Here is a 24060-nt window from a genome sequence, read left to right as displayed (position 1 = left end):
GCATTTATGACTTCTTGACAGTAGTTGCTAATGCAGACTATAAGCACTATTGTCACCATATGCTAGATTGTAAGTGGTTTAGTAGCTATTGTCTTTACTCTGCACTTTCTGGCCCAGATCCTTAGATGTGGACAAAATGTGCTTTGTGCTCTCTTGGTCTCATAGCATAAATTAGAGCAGCTTTCAGATTGCTATAACTTGTGCTGGCTGTCAACTGCCATGTGGTCCAGTACAGTAGCTGGGGATCACCAGGGTGCAGAGAGCTTGTAGCCAAGTCCCTTTTCCCTGGCCACGTTCCCTACACTAGCGGTCAGGAGTAAAGATGGTGCAGGATCCTGTATGTCAAACTGAAGTGATCTTTCCATGGCTGGCCTCACTGGCTTTCATGCTGCTTTTGAACTGCTTTTGCACCAGAAGTGTGACATAAAGCAGCCACAACACTGGGAGAAATGTCCCTCCATATATAATAAACTTAATATGGGATAATTACAAATAACTCTGCAGCTTTGTAGCTAAAAGTTTCTAGTTTCGAATATGTAAACAAATTGGAATTGTATTTCATTAAATATATTTCTGCTTCTTTTGCAGAAACCAATCCCCAAAAAATGTAAAATCATGGATAAAGATAAACATTCTGAATACAAGAAAGGTGGTGGTGTTACTTGTGAATCTATGTGAAATGTCAACTGAAATATTGTTAAAATCAGAATAATAATTGATGTGTATGTGTAATACAGATACCAAAAACTGGTGCTGATCTGTCTGTTTCAAGATGCATGACCTGGCATCTCATCTCACTATATGTATTTTCTCCAAAGAGTATTTTCAGATAGAGTGTGGAATCTTTTTCACCTTTCCTGTTCAGTTCAAAAGAAAGATACTCATTTCCCTTGGGGCACAGTTCCAGAAATTCACATTTTAACAATTTATTGTGATTATAAAACTGGAGTATACTGAATAATGAGATATATTTAATTAAGAATCAAACTGGGAATGGAAGTACTAAGGAAACAGCATGCTCTATCCAGCAACCTCACCAGCTGAGATGATGTCAAAGGAAGCCCTGTCCATTCTCCTCCCTCCATTCTACATAAGATGTCTAGAACACTGCCACCTAACACTGCTCATGAGGATGTGGAAATTTAGTTTTTACAAAACCAAAGTTCAATAGAAATGTCTTCTTTTACATTCTAGTGGGCCCAGTTTCTCCCACCCTACTAACAAATGTGCCCCTATTGGTAGGTGCAACCCATTGTGCTTGTGCATAATATAAATGTAGAATTGACTGGAAACTGAATAGTCTATTTTATATCCAAAATGAGAACTGCAGTTTGTATTTAAAAAATGCTAAATAGAGAAAAATTAATGAAACAGTTATTGTTAATGTGCAGTGTTGTAGCCATGTGGGCCCCAGGATATGAGAGAGACACGATTGGTGAGATGAGACAAGCTTTCGAGCATCAGAGAGCTGAAGAGGAGCTCCGTGGTGCTCAAGAGCTTGTCTCTTTAACCAGCAGAAGTTTGTCCAATAGAAGATATTACTGCACCCACCTTGTCTCTCAATTATTTTTAAGTCTAAAGTGGTGTACAACAGGGGTTCTCAAGCTTCATTGCACCATGACCCCCTTCTGACAACAAAAATTACTACACAACCCCGGGAGGGGGGAACAAATCCAGGGGGGCAAAGCCAAAACCCAAGCCCCACCCCCTGGGCGGGGGAGGAGGGGGTCAAAGCCCAAGGGCTTCAGCCCCATGCAGGGGGCCTGTAACCTGACCCCCACCATCCAGAGCTGAAGCCCTCAGACTTCTGCTTTGGCCCTGGGTGGCAGCGCTTCGGCCCTGGGCCCCAGCAAGTCTTAACGCCAGCCCTGGCAACCCCATTAAAAAGGGGTCGTGACTCACTTTGGGGTCCTGACCTACAGTTTGAGAACCACTGGTGTAGAACATAGATGATAATTCAATATATTAATTTTTAATCCTTTTAAACCTGTAGAAGCTGGTGGTAGTCAGCATCGCACAGAATTAGGATTAGGCTCTAAATCAGGTTCACGTGTTTCCTGTTCTGATGTAGTCACTATCTTGCTTTTCAGCGAGATGATCACCACTGTGTGCTTCAGATAGTATGTAGCAAGTAGTACTTATCATGTGAACTTCCAATAAACTGTGCTGATGAAAATGGATACAGATTTGGAGAGGAGGAGTCAGTGTTCATGGATGCAGTTATTCTGGACTGTAATTTTTTTTTCTAGTTCATCCTACAGCTGGCTGCTTCTGTCACAGAAATTAATTCCTTTGCATGGTTGCCTAGAAGAAAGTACATAAAGAAGATCTGTTACTAACCAGCTACATATATCTGAAGTGCTTTCTACCTATGCCTGCTATCCTGGGAAGCAGGAATGCCAAAGTTACACTTCAGCATTTATGGTACGTTTCCTACTGCACTACATGTATGTAGTTTATATGTAGTGTTTGTTTCATAATGAAATATCAGAACTGAATTTATTTGTTCAAACATGCTACTTTTGAATGCAAATTTTGATGCTAGTTGGAGCAAGTTACATGCAAAAGCCATACGGTACTGCTAAGGTCAGTCAGAAACATTAAATGATACAAGGATTAAGATAGGTTTCAGAGTAGCAGCCCTGTTAGTCTGTATTCGCAAAAAGAAAAGGAGTACTTGTGGCACCTTAGAGACTAACCAATTTATTTGAGCATAAGCTTTCGTGAGCTACAGCTCACTTCATCGGATGCATTCAGTGGGAAATACAGTGAGGAGATTTATATACACACAACATGAAAAAATGGGTGTTATCATACACACTGTAAAGAGAGTGATCACTTAAGATGAGCTATTACCAGCAGGAGAGCGGGGGGAAATAAACACGGGGAAATAGTTTTACTTTGTGTAATGACCCATCCACTCCCAGTCCCTATTCAAGCCTAAGTTAGTTGTATCCAGTTTGCAAATTAATTCCAATTCAGCAGTCTCTCGTTGGAGTCTATTTTTGAAGACTTTTTGTTGTAATATTGCGACTTTACAACAAAAAGTCTTCAAAAATAGACTCCAACGAGAGACTGCTGAATTGGAATTAATTTGCAAACTGGATACAATTAACTTAGGCTTGAATAGGGACTGGGAGTGGATGGGTCATTACACAAAGTAAAACTATTTCCCCGTGTTTATTTCCCCCAACCCCACCCTCACTGTTCCTCAGACGTTCTTGTTAACTGCTGGAAATGGCCCACCTTGATTATCACTACAAAAGGGTTTCTCCCTCCTCCTCCCCTCCCCCCCCCCCCTGCTCCTGCTGGTAATAGCTCATCTTAAGTGATCACTCTCCTTACAGTGTGTATGATAACACCCATTTTTTTCATGTTCTGTGTATATATAAATCTCCTCACTGTATTTTCCACTGAATGCATCCGATGAAGTGAGCTATAGCTCACGAAAGCTTATGCTCAAATAAATTGGTTAGTCTCTAAGGTGCCACAAGTACTCCTTTTCTTTTTAAGGATTAAGATATTTATATTAGCTGTGATTTAGTTGTAATCTCACTTTTTATATGTTAATGATTATTGTACTTCACTTATGTAGTCTGTTTTTTACCAAACTAAATATGTATCAACTGAAGTTGGCTAAGGGTAAGCATACTGGTGAACTGTCTACTGCCTAAATGAAATGTGTATATCGAATATAACAATTCAATGAAAATACTATAGAAGAAAAATAATTCTCATTTTGAGCTGTACAATGGATTTCCATATATAAAGCAAAAAATTACTATATATTTGCTCTAATGCTCATTCATTATATGTAGTTGGACCAGCTTGATGCATATCTACTCCAGTACTTCCTTACATGACTAAATTTTAATTAGGTTTTCCTATAACGTGCGTGTGTACTTTAATATACCAATATTTTATTTGCAGCCACCTTTGGCACCAATGAAACTTGTAGGTATTGGGGTTTTCTTCTCAAACTCTTTTTAATTAAATATTTAAAAGAAAAAGTAGGGTGGCAGAAACTATTAGAACATGTTTCATTTAGGTGCATTAATTTAAACTGATAGTATGTCCCTTTTTTGTTTAATTCTACACACTAAACAATCCCCAAGCATGATTTTTGGCATGGTAAGATGATGATGATCTAGCAAAAGTCTAACAGAAAATTGGTGTCGTTTAGTCCTGTAGTTTAAAAGTTATTACTCCTTTCTTCTATCAACCAAAACATAGGTGAAGAAAAGATATAGACCTAGAGTGTCAAACGTATAGCCTGGAGGTAGGATCTAGACCATGTCATGAGTGTAAGTGGCATGACAGACCCATACAGACCCTGCTCATAGACCTTGGAGTGTCTGATGGGGCTTAATCCCCACCAGTTGAAAGGCAAGAGAAAGAACCCCAATTAGTCATGCTTTGCATCTGGGGGGTAATTAATAGCTCTGCCTCCTTAGGCCAGGAGGCAAGAGGAAGCTCAGTTGGTGAGTACCTGCAGAGGAGACAGGTCTCTCTAGCAGAGAGAAGCCCTGGGATAGGGTTTAATAGCTAGGAAACAATGGAGGAAGAACGTTATAGGAGCAGGTTAGGTTCCTGCAGTGGAAGCCCTGAGGTAAAGTCAATAAGGGAACTACAATGAAGCTTCAAAGGGGTAGAAGGATATTAGTTTGAAGGCTTCTTTTGATTTTTATTTGGACTTCTTTGTGGTAGCCTGGAAGAGGTTTAGACTTTTATGTGACATGGCTGGAGAACCAAACCACTGAACATCCAGAGGGGATTTGGGGGATGAAGCAGGCTGGGATAGGCCACTGCAGGTCAAAGGAAGAGCCCAGTAGGGGAGCATTAGAGACAAGGCCACTTCAATCAAAAATGAGATGGCTCCTATAAGGTGAGAGTGCACTACTCCAGAGTGTAAGCCAATATCACAATGTCTGTCAGAGTCTGAAACAGTGACTATGAGGTGTGAATGTTCCTGTCCTCTTTTAATTTTATTGGTGTGTCAACTCTAACAGCTAATGGGAAAGGGGATGGAAGTGAAGCCTTCAAGGGATGAGAATTGCAAGTTGCTGCAGGGAAAGAAAGCCAAAGGACAGAACAGAGAATGCATGCAAAGAAAGAGAACAGAAACAGGAGGCCTAAAGGAGAGTGGGTTTTCTCACTGAATAATGACAGCACATGAATAAGTTATAAATAAAAGTGTAGTTACTACATAAACTATATTTTTCCCTTAGACAAACCTCCCCTGCAGCAGTGTCTAGATTGAGTAGTGTATGAAGTTATGAATTTATATCCTCAACCATAACTTGATATGGAATCCAGTGATCTCCTCTAAATTAGTTTGACACCCCTCCTGTGCTAAGTCGTCATATTTGTTATTAGAAAGGAGGAGCAAAGATAATATCTATCATTCACTTGTACTAGTATTTTTAAGGTTTTTGGTTTCCATAGTAATGGGTACATTATAAATAGCTTTATAGGGCAAAAAGCATTATTTTAACAACCTAAATAGATGGTACTTTCCCATCTCAGTCTTGTAGCCACAAAGTCACAAGACATTTTATTTTAACCCTGTCTTTCAAATTCCTCATTGCTATCTAAAAAGAAGTCTAAATTAAATCATCCCATCTTGGTTTTAACCGAAAGATTTATTTCAGAGATACTGGTTCATCCACTGGAGTGAGGAAAGGATGAGGAATTCTTGTGTCCTTGCTCTCTTTTTTTTTTTTTTTTAAATCTCCATAGAATACAAGGCCTGAAGGGACCACTGTGATCATTTAGTCTGACCTCTTATATAGCACAAGCCATAGAACTTCCCCATAATAATTCCTAGACCAGATCTTCCAGAAAAACATCTGATCATCATTTAAAATTGTCAGTGATGGAGAATCTACCACAACCCTAGCTAAATTGTACCAACTGTTAATTACTTTCAGTGTTAAAAAACTATGCCTTGTTTCCAGTCTGATGTTCAAACTGCCAGCTGCAATATCATGTATTATTCTAAGGCGTATGCAACCAAGTCTATGCCACTCTGCTAAGCACAGTACAACAAATAACTAGGAGACAGTCCTCCTTGCCTAAGAGACCTTATAATCTAAGGAAGGAAGAACTCTATAGGTGGGTTTAAAGTGGGAGGGGAGGAGAGTATATTTAAAATTCAAGTTTTAAAGTTATATTTGTGCATCAAGCACAGAAAAGTTCTTAGTTTCCAGGGGAAGGAAGACAGGCACCATCTGTTCCCTAAATGGCTGTTTCAGAATAATTTATACACTCTTCATGAGGTAGCTAACTTAGTTCCATCGTCCTGGTACTGTCTAGACTCTTCCCCACTCCACCACCGTGAACTTTGTCACATACTAGTATTAGCTGGCTGCTTTCCTGGGCTTGATGCTATAAAATGCCCCAGGGCCTGAGGCCCAGAGCACAGTTCCTCACAAAGCATGAGCCAGTGCCTTATCTCCGCGTGCTGTGGTGCAGAACTTTGTGTGGGAAGAGGCCCCTTGAAAGGCTTGCCAGGCGTAAGTATTTTCTGACTGCTTAGAAGACACGTGGTAAGGCAACTCCCATCTTTTCATGTATTTATACCTGCTCCTGTATCTTCTACTCCCTGCATCTGATTAAATGGGTTCTATCCCACGAAAGCTTATGCCCAAATAAATGTGTTAGTCTCTAAGGTGCCACAAGTTGTTTTTGCTGATACAGACAAACACGGCTACCACTCTGAAACTAGGTGATAGGCGCCTTACAAATACCCCAGGCGCACCAGGTATGTACCTGCCACAGTCTCACCTCTGCCCAGCATGGCAGGTGCCACTCGGCCACGGCAAGGTCTGTTTCGCTGCCCTGGTCCCCTGCCTGTCTCACCTGCCAGGCTTCCTTGGGGCCCCTTCCCCTCCTGTCAAGAAACCCCGGCGGGAGGCCGCCTGCGCGGGGCCCGGCCCCGGGAACGCTTTGCTCCCGAGAGCCCCAGGTTATTTATAGCCTGTGGTGCTTCCAGCTCAAAATAACCCAGCCGCCGCGGCCGGGGGCTTGGCTCTGCCCCAGGCGCGCTGAGTCGGCCTGTGCCGGCGGGGAGGGGGCCGCGGCGGGCCCTGCCTGCCTGCGTCGGGACAGCTGCAGCCGGGCCGGGGCGCGCCTGGAATGCGGGCGAGGGCTGCGCACCAGGACTTTTATGGAAACTTGCAGAGCCGGCGGCAGCCAAGGGGCGCTCAGCAGCAGCCACAGCCGCGCCGCCGCCGCAGTTCCCCAGCCAGCCAGCTCGCTCGCCCACCCGCGAGCCACCGGGATTAGCGTGAGCCGGAGCCGCGGGCAGGACCCCCAGGTAAGACGCTCCGCGGGGCATAAAACTACTCCGGAAAACTTCAGTGGGGCCGGCGCGGCTCCCGCTCCGCGCAGCCAGGGCACCGCAATCCTTGCTCCCTGCCCGGACCGTGCCGAGCCCGACCCCTCTCCGCCCTGTGCCCTGCTCCTCTGCCCCGTCCTGCGGCTCCCCCTTCTCCTCTCCGCCGCGGAGCCCGGCCCCGCTTCTCCCAGTCCCCTGCCCGCCTCCGCTGGGCTGTTCCCAGAAGCCTGGCTGCGCTGGGCTCCTCTTTCCCCTCTCCCGGGGCTCCCCCTGTCGCCCCCCTGGCGTCGCCGTTCCCAATCCCTGGCAGAGCGTCATCGATGTTAAGGCCAGAAGGCGGCACCCCGTCGTCCAGCCTGACTCCTGCGTATCGCAGGCCACCCCCAGCGCCCGCACCCTAAACGCAACACCTGAAATGCGACCCAAGTATTGCACCGCCCGGGAGCGGGAGACTAGGTCCTTGCAGCCGCAGGCTCCCGTAGTGGCAGGGAAGTGAGCAAATGAGGCGCCTGTTTCGTTGCGATTCAGAGGGACACCCGGTGATTTGTGTCAATTCGCGGGGGCAGCCCCCCAACTTGCCCCTCTCAGGCTTTGAAGCCGTTTCAGCCGCCCAGCAGCGCGCACACAGGGCGAGACAGCAGGAGGACTGTGTCAGACACACTAGCTCAGCGTTGGGGGACGCCAGCTAGCACAGTACAGGCCTGAGCAGTCAGTGTGACTGGACTGTGTTACCCTACAGATGAGAGGTTTCAGAGTAGCAGCCCTGTTAGTCTGTATTCGCAAAAAGAAAAGGAGTACTTGTGGCACCTTAGAGACTGACCAATTTATTTGAGCATAAATTTTCGTGAGCTACAGCTCATTACAAATGAGCTGTGCCTGGTCTGAGGGGGAGAAGTGAAGCAAGTCTTATCCACCGGCCCATGTTTCCTCACCCACAGCAGTGCGTGGGGACCCTGCCCTTTCAGGAATTTAACCCATTCCTGGTGAATGACTTGGGTTAACCTGTGGTTTGGGTGCCCCAGATGTCAGGCTATAGTGAAAAGGAAACCTCTTAACACTGCAACCACTTGCAGGGGTAGAACTGATCAGAGACTAAGGAGATGTCCACTGGAAATAAGATGCTGAGCTAAAAATAGTGCCAGGGTTGGTTAGTGGTGACAGAGTCCCTGGGTGAGGGGGTGGAAGGGCTGTCATCAGCCTATATCCCTAAATCTAACTCAGCAAACCAGCACTGCACTCATTTGCTTATTTTTATAATTGTGGTCACTGCTGCTTGCTTCACTGTCACTAAATTTAATAAAAGTCACCTTTGGATGACATTACTTTAATCATAGCAAAAAAATGCTTTGCTAACATGCTCCAATAAAGCACTGTTTTAGCCACATGTCCCCTTCTCTATGCTTTATACACAGAAACAATTACTATCTATTTTACTTAACTAATTTTTTTAAAAATATCAATAAATAATGGATGTGGGGAAATAGTTGGCCAGTGAAGAATCAAGAGGGCCTACCTGGAGACAGTGATGAATGAGACAGACAGACCAAAATGGTCTTTACTCCTTAAACTGTGGCCCAGTTCAGGACAGCAGATAGTGTAACTTATTGGCCTGTAGCAAAAACTGACAAATCTCTGGCATTTTAATGTGTTTTGTTAAATACAATATGCCAGTTTAATAAAATTGTGATCTAGACCAGTGTGAAGTGGTGGGGCATTTATAGCAAATTTTAATGTGAAATTATTACAGATATCAAATGCTGTAATGAGCTGTATTAGTATTAATTCAATAGTATTTCAAAATGTTCAGTTTATGATGTTTGTCTTTACAAAAGAAGCCCAGGAAAGAAATATGAATGGAGTCAGTAATTTGAGCAGCTAACCTTTTTGCTAACATTGTTATTTTGATTGAGTTGTTTAAAAACACTTTCTCTCTCTTTAGTAGAGATGTGAGTGTGCAAGCCATTTCTTATGTCTGTCTCTCAGTAGTTTGAGTTCAATGTGGATGACAAAATAAATTCCTCCTTCCCTTCCGTTCTGTTTTCATCCAAAATGTCTCTATAAGTTGCTTCCAAATGGTGCAATCTCTGATGTTAGATATATTTTCAGATAAAATAAATGTAATTATAGTTTTGTCTGCTTGACTTTATTAAAAGTAATCTGAAAACGTATTTTATGAGTACATTTTACATTGCTTTCTCAAACGATCATTATCAAAATGTCATATTTTAGTTGTAATTGAATTTTATGTTTGAGAATGTATTTTGCAGATGTAATTTGTTCTGACATTTCTTTTAATGATAAGGGAGATCTGTTGCTAATTGAAGAAATATATATTTATAAGAAATACAGTTGATAAAAGGTAGAAGTATTTTGAAGATTTGACAATGAGTAATTATCATTTATATCCTAGAAATATACAAGTAGATGGAAATATGTATTGGGCCCATAAAGTTTAAGATAGCTGTTCTTTGAACACTTCCTGTGAGGGAATATTTTCCTCAATGGAAGAAGCCGGTATAGCCTACTGTGCTTAAATTCATCTCTAAGGATCTCCTGCTGAACAGGAGAGAATGCCATTTCCTAGCTGTTCCAGTGTCTGAAGTAAATTGGAACCTAGATGGGGGAAAAAAAGATGGGTCAGACTCAGTCTAGGAAGACTGAAGTGATGGTGAGAAGCAGAAGAAAGCATTTCAAGGAAGTAGTAGGAGCTGTGATCTCAAGGTGTTATGCAGTCTCTCAGTCCTGTTGGCATCAGCTCTACTCCTGGACTATCCAACAGAAGCAGCAGCCAGAAATGCCTTTTATCTTCACTGAGCCAGGAGACTTCATCCTCTCCTTTCAAATGCAGGCATAACTACAGAGATCTATCCATTTATCACTTCCACCCTGGATTACTGCGGTGTATTCTATCTGGACAATGACCTTGGGGTCTAGATGGAAACTGTATCTAGTTCAACAAGCAGTTTCCTACTTTCCAGGAAGGGCAAACTACTGAAAGCAAATCACAACAGTACTCCACGCTCTACCCTGGATCCTTGCCTTATATAATTCTGCATTTCATGGTCCTAGTGTTTATCTTTAAAACATTCTATTAGCCTTCGTCAAACTGTCTCCATCATATCTGCTTCTCTATTCTGCTGCAGCATCTGTAATAATGTGGGATCTTGTAGTTTAGGGCTGAGCACATTGCTTTCTCTCTCTCTACCACCAGAAATTAGGATGAGTCAAAGTCTTGCTATATAGGGTAAGTCTAGACGAGACACGATAAATCGATCCCCGAATTGATGCCTGTACTCCACAAATAGCAAAGCTGAAGTTGCATATCTTAGTTCGAACCCCCCGCCCCTTCCAGTGTAGCCCAGGCCTTAGGCCCAGTGTAAAGTTACCCAAAGTAGGCCTTCTCCCAGTAACAGAGCAGATCCTCCCCCTCCCCCAGACATTTTTCCTGGAACATAGCCCTGAAGATTGTTCCCTACTCTCTCAAACCTGGTGGGAACAAGAAGGCCACTCTCTATCATACAGAAAAGGTTATCTTCAGTTTGGACATAGCTCTGAGATGCTATGGTAATGGTGCTTATTACACTATAAGCAAAGCATTTACAATAATCTGTTTTACCATAATAATGTCTGCTAAGGTTATTCCGCTATGATACTTTAGCTGTAACATAGAGTCATGCATCTAACTTTGAGCTGTAAACTGAGCAACTTCACTTTATAAAACTGGATTTTTAAAGTTTGGGAAAAGGAGAATGAATATCATCTCTGTTCAGTGGGAGCCTCGGTTTAGTTGCTGGTTGATATTCTAGACACACACATCAATTTCATGTAATTTTGGGGGGAAATAGTTTCTCTTATGTAAAATATGCAAAAATATGAGTTGGTTTTGTAGTGAATTAATGCAGAATAAGATTCTAGGGGGAAGATCCTAAACTGATATAAAGTGTCAGCTCCATTTAAGTCAATGGAGCAATAGAAGATTACACCAGTTGAGGTATCTCATTTCAAACTAGGCCTTATCCGGCTATATTTTAAAAGATTGGTTTTAGAAAGTTATAGTCAGGGTTTAAGCAGGGCTCACATGATGAACAATAAGCAGGGGGAATGCTCCTTTCCTGTATCCTCTTCCCACCTTTATTAAACTCAGTTTTTATTAAATATGTTAACAAGTACAACTGTGCTTTCCTGTCCTTAAGAGCCTTGACCATAAGTAATAAATTTCCAAGTCTCAAAAGATCGTTTCCTACTTATAAAACAATCTTCTCTGTGGGTAGGTCATTAAAAGGAGACAGATGGTAAACCTAAGACTAATGAAAATACTTGTTTATACAGTTGCCAGCAAGACAGTAAGTGAGCCTGTCAGAAAGAGGAGTTATTGAGGAATTAGATATATTTTTTTCAACCTAGCTTTCTATTCCTGTATCTGCAAAAAGTAGCAATTTATTTAGGGATAGAGTAGCGGTGGACTATCTCCCCAAGTAGGTCTTCTCCATCTGTATCATCTATATGAGAATGTTCATTAGTCTATTGCTAAACCTAAGTTTTCACAGTTTCAAACTAATATAAGTAAATTGCTTCAAAATAGGAAATAAGAACAGTTGTTATGTGCCTTAGGTCTTCCGCTAATGATAGACAACATATTTTAAAACAAAATCTAGAATAACTTTATTTCATGAAGGCTATGCAACAGCTTTTGTTCAGTTAAAGGGTGGTGTAACTCTTACATAAGTGGGGATACATTAAGTTTAAACAGACTTTTCGGCTTAAGAGGTGATAAGGAAGAATAAAATTTTTGCTGTCTTGTAACATCTTTCTGTATTTATTTTAATTTTGTCTGAATAGCAGTGAGTTTTGTGTGTGTGTGAGAGAGAGAGAGGTGACACAATTATACCAGGTAAAGACATATCATATAGTTGATCATTTCCTGTCCCCTGCCCCCCATCTTAGAACCAGTAAGATAAGTAAATTGTGTTTTTTAAACAATCCTGCGCAGATTCAGATATTTTCGCATAGCAGCTGAACCAATAACATTGCCTAACCTGTTTCCTAGTTTTACATCTGTTACCGTTTTTGTGATATTCATCAAGCACCATAGTTAAGATTTCATTTTAGCCTATTGAGTAACAATCTTCTCCATTATATGCAGACAAGCCATTCTAATAATAGGTTTTCCTCTGCTCTGCAGCTCAGGGGCCAGATCAGACCTGTCAATCACAGGATGGAGGTTTGGCTTCCCCTCCTGGGAAAACCCCTGGGAAAAACAGCTAGACAGTTTATACAGACTAAACATAGTCTAAGAACTTTGATTAACAGTATTAAAACATTAGACTAATATTTCCTGAGATACACCTTCACCCAGCTGAACTGAAATTTTACTTTAGATGTATATCAGTTAGAGAGGCAATGAGATGACAAGACTGACTAGTCCAAGAAGCAAAATAATCAGGTAACAAATTTATTTCTCCATCATATTCAGGTTTGTCATTCCAACTATGGGAGTACTACAGAAGGGAAACCGTATGGGAGGGCTCCAGTAACCAAAAATATGTACAGAAAAGTTGGAAAAGTATTGTGATATCAAGGAAGCAAACTTTCCCTGAAAAGCTGAGATATGATTGTTATGCACGACCAAGTATACGATGAAGACACAGCACCCATTGATGGGGTAAAAATACCCAAGGCCTATATACAGTTGGCCTCTGCCTCCCCAGAGAGTAAGCCTCGCTTCTGTTACAAGCACTTGCTTTCACTGGGACACGCTTTCTTCCAAAACTGGGGTATATAACCGTGAGACTTGTAGAAGCAGTAATAGTTCCCCCAAACCAAGGGAATTAGTGAAGGCACTAATAGCAAAATGCCCTCTTATTTAGAAGCAGCATATTCCAGAGACCATCCTGGTTGATTCTTTCCTAGTGATAAGGCCATTCTGCAGGATCCTTCATCTAATATTTTTGCTCATGAGGGGTAGATTACTTATGTGTAGGTCCAAGCAAAGACATATAAAGGGTTTGATTATATAAACATCATGCAGCAAGTTGGGGTGTAAATCTACCTCTGATTAGACTGTCGCACATGGAGTGTCTGCATGGAGTCTGGTGCTGTGCATGAAAAGTTCCGTAGTGCGCTTTGATCTGCCCCACTTGGAAGTGGTGAGGAAGTAGCTCTGTGCCTTTCTTTCTGAAAGATCTTAGAGGGTAGTATCAGACAAATGCTCTCTCAGGCATCAAACAGTATTCAGTTCCGTCACTGTTTCTGTTCAAGGTATATAGGATGTTATTAGGAGTGCAACCATGGGCTGAAATGTAGTTAGCGTGCAACAAATGTACTGCTCTATATCTCCATTTCTTCTGACATAGATGGTGGAGTATAATGACTTACCCAGCGTCAAAAAATAATTGCAGTAATTGGATTAGAGCCATCTAGCTATGTGTGAAATTTAGATTAAGAGTAAAGTGATACTTATAGGATGGGGAAGCAACTAGAAGAAATGTCACTAGAGTTGCAACCCATCCGTTTTTCACCCGGACAGTCTGGTTTTTGGCTTCTGTGTCTGGGTGCCATTTAGGATTGTCAGGTGCATAGTTTACTACTGCTACCACTACTTCAAGGCACTTACTACTTCAAGGGCACTTTACACTGCCTTCATAGACCGGGTCCTTGAGACAATCCAGCGAGGAAAGGGGGTGGGGCCTCAGGCAAAGAGGTGGAGCAGAGGCGGGATAGGGGATGGGGCCTCAGGGTTCGGTTACCAGGAGTTAGAAAGGTGGCAACCTGAAATGGTACTCATATCAGTGTTCCCACTTACAGAAATATGCCTGACATTTTTCAGACTCACAATGTGGAGTCTTGTTGAATCTGCATTTGGACAGTCAAGTAGCAGTAGTTGCCAAGAGTGTTTTGCCAACATGTTTTCTTAGTAAGAAGATTGCAGACTTTCTGAATGTGGACCTCACTGTAGTCAGCCATGCCTTTGTCAATGTGAAGTTGAGGTATTCAGCTAATTGTAGCTTCCCCACAAAATAGTCTTGAACATATGCAATGCCCAAATTTAAAAGCATTTTTAAAAATTCAGAGTCCTTAAATGGTGCTGATGGTGGTACATAAACGTAATGTACTACCTATGCTGAAATCTACATAGTAAGCAATTGCATTCTGTGCTAGCTACAATTGAAGGGGAAGTCACATATAGAGTATATAACCAGTCCCATGTATTAAGGTGGTGGGGAGTATGTCAGCTGACAGAGAAGTAGTGCCCTGTACAAGGTCATCTTTGGAACCGTCTTCTTCCAGAGCCTAGATTTGGTGGCTTTCAGGGTACACTGAAAGGTCCATCTGATTTCCAAAGATTTTGTAGGGCAAAGGAGAACAAAAGTTGAATAGGTGTGCCAATTTGTGAATGTTAAAAATGATTGTTTTAAGTTTCTGTTAAACGCATGCGGTAAAACTGATTTAGCTGTATTTATTTATCTTTTAAACATAAGACATGAATCTGCTGGTTCTGAGGCTGCCAAAATCAGAAACAAGGGTTGGCTATCAAGATCCACCTGGAAAAAATGGCTTTAACCAAACAGAACAGGCCAATCTTATCACAACAGGGTTGCCACTTTTCGGACTCTAAGAAAACAGCATGAGATATACCCTAAAAGAAATGCTCAAAGGGTAAACTGACACCTGCTAATGTTTGCAGGAATCCAGATACCACAAAAATGCTTGCAAGAAGCATCTAGAGCATTTCTAGACACAACAGAATTAAACATGCTATCACCAACTTACAGCCAGGCCAAACGGAAACTACAGCTGATTTGAGTACTTTTTGTGTTTTTATTCAACAGTTCAAATAACTCTAACAAACTCACGCACCTGCTTTTTATCAGTTCATGAGTAGGGTATTTGGTATTATTAATGTATCCACTTTCTTTTTGGAAGGCTGATAAAAAATACTTGTTTTGAGATTGGTTACATTTGGGTTTGTTAGAAGTCCTGATCCTGTCAGAGGATATGTACCCAAAACTCCTAATGAACTGAAGTTGGTGGAAAGTTTTTGTTTTTTTATAAACCACAGCAGAATCAGGTGACTAATTACTCTCACACACTGTTATTTCTTGCTGTTGTAACTACTGTGGTCTAAAGACCATCCGTTAGCATATCAGAATTCCATATTAAAGATTCAAGTGCCTGTGTTCCTAACACCTTCTTCATTATTAAAAAAAAAAATTAAACATTTAAGTCTAGATTATTGTAGGAATTGATCTGCTTCTTCTTCGAGTGCTTGTTCATGTCCATTCCACATTAGGTGTGCGCACGCCGCCTGCACGAGCGTTGGAAACTTTTTCCCTTAGCGGCTCCCATCAGGCCGCCCGAGTGGCGCCACTGCCCCCTGCATATATACCCCTGCCGGTCCGACCCCCTCCAGTTCCTTCTTGCCATCCGTGGTGGCGTTGGAACAACCTCTCTCTCTCTCTTTCATAGAAGAGCAGTCCCTTAGCCTTTAGAGTAGCTGTTATCAGTTCGTTTACATATAGATTGTGAACACTTAAGTGATTAGGTGCTTGGAGGCCTCCAGCACCGGCCCTGGGCCGCGCAGGGCATGCCTCAGGCCCATAGCTTCAAGGCTTGTGCCACGTGCCGCAAACCTATGCCAGTTAGTGACTCCCGCAACTCGTGTCTACATTGCCTGAGGGACGGACATCAAACTGAAAGGTGTAGGGTTTGCAAGGTGTTCAAGCCAAGGACAAGGAAAGAAAGAGACTTTCACCTAAAGCAACTGTTGATGGAGGCCGCACTGCAGCCACCGGGCTCGGAGCACCTGACACCGGCTCAGGCTTCTTCGGTGTATAGTGCCCTGGAGCCGTCGGGAGACGTGGCGCTGGCGAAGCACCGTAAACTGTCAGCCCGGGAGCTCCAGGCTAGGCCCCGGCACCGATCGTCCTCCCCGGTGCGGCCCCCGGCGCAGCCTAAAGGAAGGCGTGGTCGTTCCCCACACAGGAGGCTGGCGCCTCCCAAGGCACCGAGCGCCGACAAGAGCAGGAAGACCGCGGTACCGGCGCTGACACAGGCGGTCCGGGCGGCACAAGCTCCACCGAGCCCAAACCTAAGTGAGCTCAGTGCGGACGATGGGCTTGAGGGCATAATGGATCAGCCCTCTACACCTGGCACCTTTGAGGCCGCAAAGGATCTCATCAAGCTGTCGGCGGCGAGCCCCCTCCCGTATGGGGAGAGCCCTCCGGCACTCATGCCTCGGGCGCCATCAAAGGGTAAGACAGCAATGATGTGCCGCTCGAAGACACCGTCCTGGCACCAGTCCCGGAGTTGGTCCCGGTCGAGCTTCGACTCCGCAGATTCGCACTTGCCAGCGGCCCAGAAGTGGCACTGGCAGCAGGTCGACGCGAAGAAGCGCCAGGAAGGGCACACCACTCTCCGGCACCGCCCAGAGACTGGCACCGGGAGGAGTTGAGACAGCCCCCACCAGAGGTCTCCCGCAGACGGTCCCGGTCCAGGGAACGCCAGCACCGGTCCCGCTCAGCCAGGAGCCGCTCATTCTCCTGCCGGCGCAGATCATTGGCACCACCATGGCCTTCACAATCGGCGTCGCTGCAGTCTGGTGCCAGCTCCGGCCGCCGTAGCTACCCACACAGGGGCCAGGACAGCAGGGACCCTCAGGGAAGCTGGCAACCTCAATGGGGGCCGCCAGGCCATTGGCCCTTCTTGACCTCCTGGGCCTATCAGGAGCGCCAAGGGGCCCCATCCAGGGCAAGTTACGCAGTGCAGTGGTCCTGGTCTCCGCACCAACACCAGATGGTGCTGGACTCCCTGCTGTGGTGGCAGTCCCAGCCTGTGGTTTGCGAAGGCATCCCCCTTTGCCGCCCCACTTCTGGACCTGACGCTGGTGACGGACGCGTCAGACCACAGATTGGGGGCTCACGTGGGGGACCTCATGATGCAGGGTTTGTGGTCCGAGGCAGAGTGGTCGCTCCATATCAACGTGAAGGAGCTCAGGGCGGTTCATCTCGCCTGCCAGACCTTTCACGCCACTCTGAGTGGTCACAGCGTGACAGTTCTGACAGACAACGCTACTGCCATGTTTTATATAAACAAGCAGGGTGGGGCTTGTTCCTCGCCACTCTGTCACGGGGCTCTCCTATTCTGGGACCTTTGCATAACCCATGCGATTCACCTCGAGGTGTCCTATCTCCCGGGGGTGTGGAACGAGCTGGCAGACTCCCTCAGCAGGTCGTACCGCATGCACGAGTGGGCACTCATGGTGGACGTCGTGCTTTCGCTCTTCTGCAGGTGGAGGCTTCCCCGGGTAGATCTGTTTGCCACGAGGGCCAACGCCCAGTGCCCGCGGTTCTGCTCATTCCAGGGCCGCAGCCCGGGCTCACTTGCGGACGTGTTTGCAATCCCGTGGAGAGGGGGCTTGATGTATGCCTTCCCCCAGCTCCCCTGGGTGCTCAAGGTCCTGCTCAAGGTGCGCAGGGACAGGGTGGCGCTGATTCTCATCGCCCCAGCCTGGGCCCGCCAATACTGGTACACATCTCTCCTAGAGCTGTCGGTGGACGCCCCAGTAGTCCTGCCCCTACACCGGGACCTCATTACACAGGACAGCGGGCGGCTTCTCCACCCCAACCTGCAGTCACTGCACCTGATGGCGTGGAGGCTCTGTGGCTAAATGCCCTGGAGAGCCAGTGCTCCTTTCCTGTGCAGCAGATTCTGCTTGGCAGTAGAAAGCCCTCTACCAGGGCGGCCTATATGGCCAAGTGGAAAAGGTTCTCATGTTGGTGTGAACCCCGACAGGTGCGGCCGGGCTAGGCCCCGGTGCAGGCCATTCTGGAGTACCTCCTGCACCTCAAACAGCAAGGGCTAGCCTCGTCCTCACTCAGAGTGCATCTGGAGGCCATTTCCGCCTTCCATCCGGGGTTCTTGGGGGGCTCAATGTTTTCCCACCCAATGGTGGGGCGGTTCCATAAAGGGTTGGAGAGGGTGTTCCCATACTCCCACCCCCCAGTCCCTCCATGGACCTTAACCTGGTCCTTTCTAAACTCATGGGACCCACTTTCGAGCCCCTCGCTACCTGTTCTCTCCTCCACCTTTCCTGGAAGGTGGCATTTCTGGTTGCCATTACCTCAGCCAGAAGGGTGTCCGAACTGAGGGTCCTCACCTCTGAGCCACCATACACAGTATTTCACAAGGACAAGGTGCAGCTCCGGCTGCACCCCAAGTTCCTCCCTAAGGTGGTGTCCCAATTCCATCTCGGCCAGGACATTTGTCTGCTGGTGTTTTTCCCGAAACCCCATATGGACCTGAGTCACTGCAGCTTGCACACCTTGGATGGGCGTCGAGTGCTGGCGTTCTGTTTGGAGCGCACAAAGCCCTTTCACAAATCCATGCAGCTGTTTGTGGCTGTGGCCGAGAGGTTAAAGGGCCTCCCAATGTTGGCGCAGCGGATTTCATCTTGGATTACAAGCTGCATCCGGGTGTGCTATGAGCTCGCAGGTGTTCTGGCCCCGGCGGTCATGGCCCACTTGACCAGGGCGCAGGCGACCTCCACGGCATTCCTGGCACAGGTCCCGATCCAGGAGATCTGCAGAGCAGCCACCTGGTCCTCGGTGCACACCTTCACAACCCACTATGTGGTCAACAAGCAGGCCAGAGAGGACACAGCAGCTGGCAGAGCTGTCCTCTGAGCAGTTGTTCCGTGACTCCTACCCTCCTCCAGAGGTAAGCTTGTAATTCACCTAATGTGGAATGGACATGAACAAGCACTTGAAGAAAAAACAGTTACTTGCTTTCTCGTAACTGTTGTTCTTCGAGATGCGTTGTTCACGTCCATTCCACACCCAGCCTCATACCCCTCTGTCGGAGTTGCTGGCAAGAAGGAACTGGAGGGGGTTGGGCCGGCGGGGGTATATATGCGGGGCACAGTGGCGCCACTTGGGGGGCCTGCTGGCCCGATGGGAGCCGCTAAGGGAAAAAGTTTCCGACGCTCGTGCACGCAACACCTGCACACCTAATGTGGAATGGACGTGAACAACACATCTCGAAGAACAACAGTTACGAGAAAGTAAGTAACCGTTTTTTCTTGCTTTTCAGTCATTTCAGGCAGTGAAATAGATTAGTCAGGTTGTCATTCTGCTTCCTTTTAATAGTATTGCAGTGTTTTGTTGCTTACAAATAGTGCAGAGAAATATTTATATTTATAAAACTATTTCCATTCATTATTTTAACCTATTTTAAGTTAAAAAGCTAAAATATAGAATAAGCATTTTAAAAAAGCTATATAACAAATTATAGCAGTTTCATGAAGAGAGACGTCGGCGCCAATCCAGCAATGAGCTAAGCATAGGCAGACCCCTGTGCTCACATGGAATTCATTGCAGGACTGAGGCCTTATTTTATAAGTCATTACATTGAAAAACAAGAGAAGATGCATTTCACATGGTCTAAGAAAACAGCTAACGTGTAATGAAAAAATCAGACTGTACCATGCAATGTTGAGTATTATGTGGATTTAATCAAATAAACTTGATTTTCACAGGTGCTAGCCATAAGACCTAATGCTGCTTCAGGAAATAAAGTTTTTTCTTCTGAATTCCTTCCTTCTGGTTATAGCCTCAACAGTTTATTTGGTCGAACATACAAAGTTTTAAAACTGTGCTAACACATTCCTAGAGATATCTTTAAGTTTTTGCTGGAAAGGTGGTATTATTTGAGAACTCTGTAGATGAGGCCACTGATACAGAAAATGAATACGTATGGAAGGTAGTCCTCAGAAGTAACCAAGCATGAACAAAGCACAGTTGGCACACGCACAGAGTAGTTTTACGGAATGTGACAACACAATTATAGATAGGAGCACTTAATGGTAAAACACCAGTTGAGATGCTTGATGCGGGTTTGAATAAAACTGAGCAAGGCTTATTGACTTTTAACCTTTAGGAATGAGCTAATTGTGATTACATGTGGTAGAATAAACTACTTGGTTTGACCTCTAGATTAGGGAATACCACCATTTTTGGTCATGCCTTTTACTAGCTTTGCACTTACGCTATCTTTAGCATTAGATTGTTTTGCTTGCTCCTGAGGTTTTTATCTCTGCTTACGTTAACTAGTGTGGCTTTTCATACTAGTAAAGAGTGCACAGATGTCAGTTTGCATTTCAACACCAAAGCTTCATATATAGTCTGTTGCAAAGAAAAAAAAAGCCCCTCTCACTGAAGAGCCACAATGGAACAAATCTGTCTCTTTGTGTGTTTTTTCTCATGTTGACAAGTACAGTTGCTGTGGTCAGCAATTACAGGTCTCAGTTATGTGCACACTATATAAAAATGTTACAATTTGTTAGTGTGGTGATAGGATATAGTCTTTTATATCTAGGTCATTGACTTATCCAGCCCAGATTGATAAGTACTTTTCTTCATTACCAAACAGATGTAAAGTGTGCTCTGTGGAATAAAGGTAGTTTAATGGGTACTTGTTCATGTCCCTGAAACCATTACTAGAGTTGGTTTCAGGGACATGGTTGGCACTATCTGAAGAGAAGTCAGTAATTGAAAGGACACGGAGACAACCTTCCCTCCAAATACTATCTATACTTTTTCAGTGCACCTGCCATAGAAGTTAGGCACCTTCCACATAACATCACTGTACTCCTTTCATTTTTGTGTGTGCCTGAGCCTCGCTGACTAGTCCAGAAATAACCATTCGGACTGTTTCATCTTTCCCATTGCGGAAAGATTGTGTGAAAAGCTGATCTGGTATCAGTTCTGGAGGTGTCTAGGTCAAGGATTGTACTGTTCTCGAGGGGTAGCAAATTCTACAGATGAAGGTGTTAACTTGGCAAGTCTTGGTCCTGGCCCCTGCGTGTTTCACTTCAGGAACCTCATTATTTTCATAATATACACTACTTAGCTGTATGCTACCAATGATAATTAAATTGTCAGAATAAGGGAGGTTAAGCACATTTTGTAATGTATTATCCTTATTTTTCATTTTGTTCACTTGAGCTAATTCACAATTTGAATGGAGTAACATATGAATATAGCATATAGTTTTAAGATATGAAATGCTGTCGTCTTTAAAGTGTGTTGAGAGGTCTTAGCTCACAGAGCACTGTACCAGGTAACTGAGTATCTTCCTAAGGTACTATGTCACATCCTCATCACTGTACTATCTGAGCACCTCACTGTCTTTATCTTCACAACAGCCCCGGGAGATAGGGAGGTACTAATGTCTCCCTTTTACAGATGGGGAACGCAGACGCAAACAGACTGAGGCCCAAATCCTCAAAGTTAGTTAAGCACCCAACTTCCATTGAAATCAATAGTAGTTTGGCACTTAGGAACCTTTGAAAGATCTAGGTTGAAGTGACTTGTCCAGTGTCAAACAGTCAGGAAATCTGTGCCAGAGCAGGGAATTAAACCTGGGTGTCTCGAGTCCCAGGCTAGTGCCCTAACCATTGAATCATCCTTCTGTCCCATTAGTGACGGTAATATATACAATATATTAGGGCTGTCAAGTGATTAAACCAATTAACTTAGTAATTAAACAAATTAACCGCTCGATTAAACAATAATTGAATACCATTATTTAAATATGTTTCGATGTTTTCTACATTTTTAAATATATTGAGTTCAATTACAACTCAGAATACAAAGTGTACAGTGCTCATTTTATATTTATTTTTATTACAAATATTTGCATGGTAAAAAACAAAAGAAATAGTATTTTTAAATTCATCTCATACAAGTACTGTAGTGCAATCTCTTTGTCGTGAAAGTGCAACTTACAAATGTAGAATTTTTTTTGTTACATAACTGCACTCAAAAACAAAATGTAAAACTTCAGCGCCTACAAGTCCACTTAGTCCTACTTCTTGTTCAGCCAATCACTAAGACAGACAAGTTTATTAATTGAAAAATACTATTTATTTTGTTTATAATTTTTACAGAGCAAATATAATCAAAAACAATTTACACTGATTTCAATTACAACACAGAATACAACATATATGAAAATGTAGAAAAACATCCCAAATATTTAATAAATTTCAATTGGTGTGATTAAAACTGCGATTAATCACGATTAATTTTTTGAGTTAATTGTGTCCGTTAACTGCGATTAATCGACAGCCCTAACAATTATTAAAACAAATAAACTATGACATATAAGCTAAATATCATGATAATTTATGTAGGTGAATCCATAAAAAATAAAGTTCAAATAGTGAATTGTAACCACTGCATTTCAGTACCATTGCATGCTCAGTACATGTTCATATATCTTCACTCAGGGGGGCCAAATTAAGTTGTGGTGCACCAAGCTTAAATGTGGACTAACTTTTTTTCTACAAAGATAGTAGAAATTTCAACTGAAGAGTGACTCTTCCTAAGCTGGTAATAAATCTGCAGCAATTTCTTACAGGTAAAAATAGAAACCCACATATCAAACGGGTCAGGTGCCAGATCACAGAACAACAAACCATGAATGACATTGTACAGAAGACTGAGGTATGTATCAAGTTTAATATAATCAAAGTTCTGTAGTAACTTACAAGTGATGCTGACAAAAGACAAGTATTGATGCTTTATTTCTAATTGGTAAGCAGCAAATGGGTAAGAGCATAATAAGTTCAAGGAAAAGAATGTACCTTGTATCTTAAGGTAACAGAGAAGCCTTTGAAAAGAACAGTTTGATTAAGGAAAGTAAGGTTATTATATTTGCTGGAATATGTTAAAGGGGTTCTTGCTATTATGCATTACATATTAGCTTTTCCTGAAAGGCTGGAAGTGGATGTCTGAAGTGAGACTCACAAAATAGGAAACATAACATTGTTGAAAATTCAGAAAAAATGGGGAAAGGGAAAGAGGAAGAGAACATAAGAATGATCTGACCCAGAATGGCCAATGCTCCATCTATTCCAGTATCCTGTCTTCTGACAGTGGCTGGTGCCATATGCTTCAGAGGGAGTGAACAGAACAGGGGAATTTATTGAGTGATCCATCTCCTGTCATTTTGTCCCAGGTTCTAACACTCAGAGGTTTAGGGACACCTAGAATATAGGGTTGCACCCCTCACCATCTTGGCTAATAGCCATTGATGGACTTGTCCTCCAGGAACATATCTAATTCTTTTTTGAACCCAGTTATACTTCTGGCCTTCACAACATCCAATAGCAATGAGTTCTACAGGTTGATTCTGCATTGTGTGAAGTACTTCCTTATGCTTTTTTTAAACCTGCTGCCTATTAATTGGATGATCCTTGGTTCATGTGTTATGTGAAGGGGTATATAACACTTCCTTATTCACTTTCCTACACCATTCATGATTCAAGATGAAGATTAAAATATTTTAATATCTTTAGAAAGCGTTGGGATTAAGTTACTCAAAAGATTTGTTTTAGCATTCTAGCTAGATAGTTTAGTGATAGGAGTTAAAACAAGCATAACTAACATTGTGTGATGTACTCAAATGGGAAGCATATAAAATATGAAACAATGTTTTCAGTCAGTTTTTCAGCTGATTCAACCATACTATGTTGGCAGTAAAGTGTAAAAGGAGACAGAACACTCAAATATTTGTAAGATGTGGGTATAACGTACTAACTGGAGCCAGCAGCAGCATACAGATGAGGAAAGTGTTAGCACAGAAACCCCCATTAAAAATTCTTCAGCTATATATACAATAGGTCTCTGTTGGCCCAGGGAGCTTGGCTCCTCAGTTGTCAT

At 43.5% G+C, this 24060-nt stretch overlaps 1 protein-coding gene across 9 annotated transcripts in view; it reads left to right on the top strand.

Annotated features, from left to right (window-relative positions):
* Nucleotides 1-6381: 6381 nt before the first annotated feature.
* NEXN (nexilin F-actin binding protein) overlaps nt 6382-24060 on the top strand; it is a 47263-nt gene continuing 29584 nt past the window's right edge. For 7 of the 9 annotated variants that reach the window (XM_074961468.1, XM_074961469.1, XM_074961462.1 and 4 more), the window contains exons 1-2: nt 6382-6515; nt 22757-22842. In XM_074961468.1, the coding sequence (XP_074817569.1) occupies nt 6395-6515; nt 22757-22842 (207 nt within the window). In that variant the 5' untranslated portion in view covers nt 6382-6394. Of the gene's footprint in view, nt 6516-7163; nt 7319-22756; nt 22843-24060 lie in introns of those variants that run through there. The other 2 variants (XM_074961465.1, XM_074961470.1) reach the window with 2 other exon arrangements.

The sequence above is a fragment of the Natator depressus genome, chromosome 8, assembly GCF_965152275.1.
Source record: "Natator depressus isolate rNatDep1 chromosome 8, rNatDep2.hap1, whole genome shotgun sequence".
In the NCBI taxonomy this organism is placed as follows: domain Eukaryota; kingdom Metazoa; phylum Chordata; order Testudines; family Cheloniidae; genus Natator; species Natator depressus.
The sequence above is the reverse complement of the archived record's forward strand: the minus strand, read 5'-3'. Positions and strand labels throughout refer to the sequence as shown.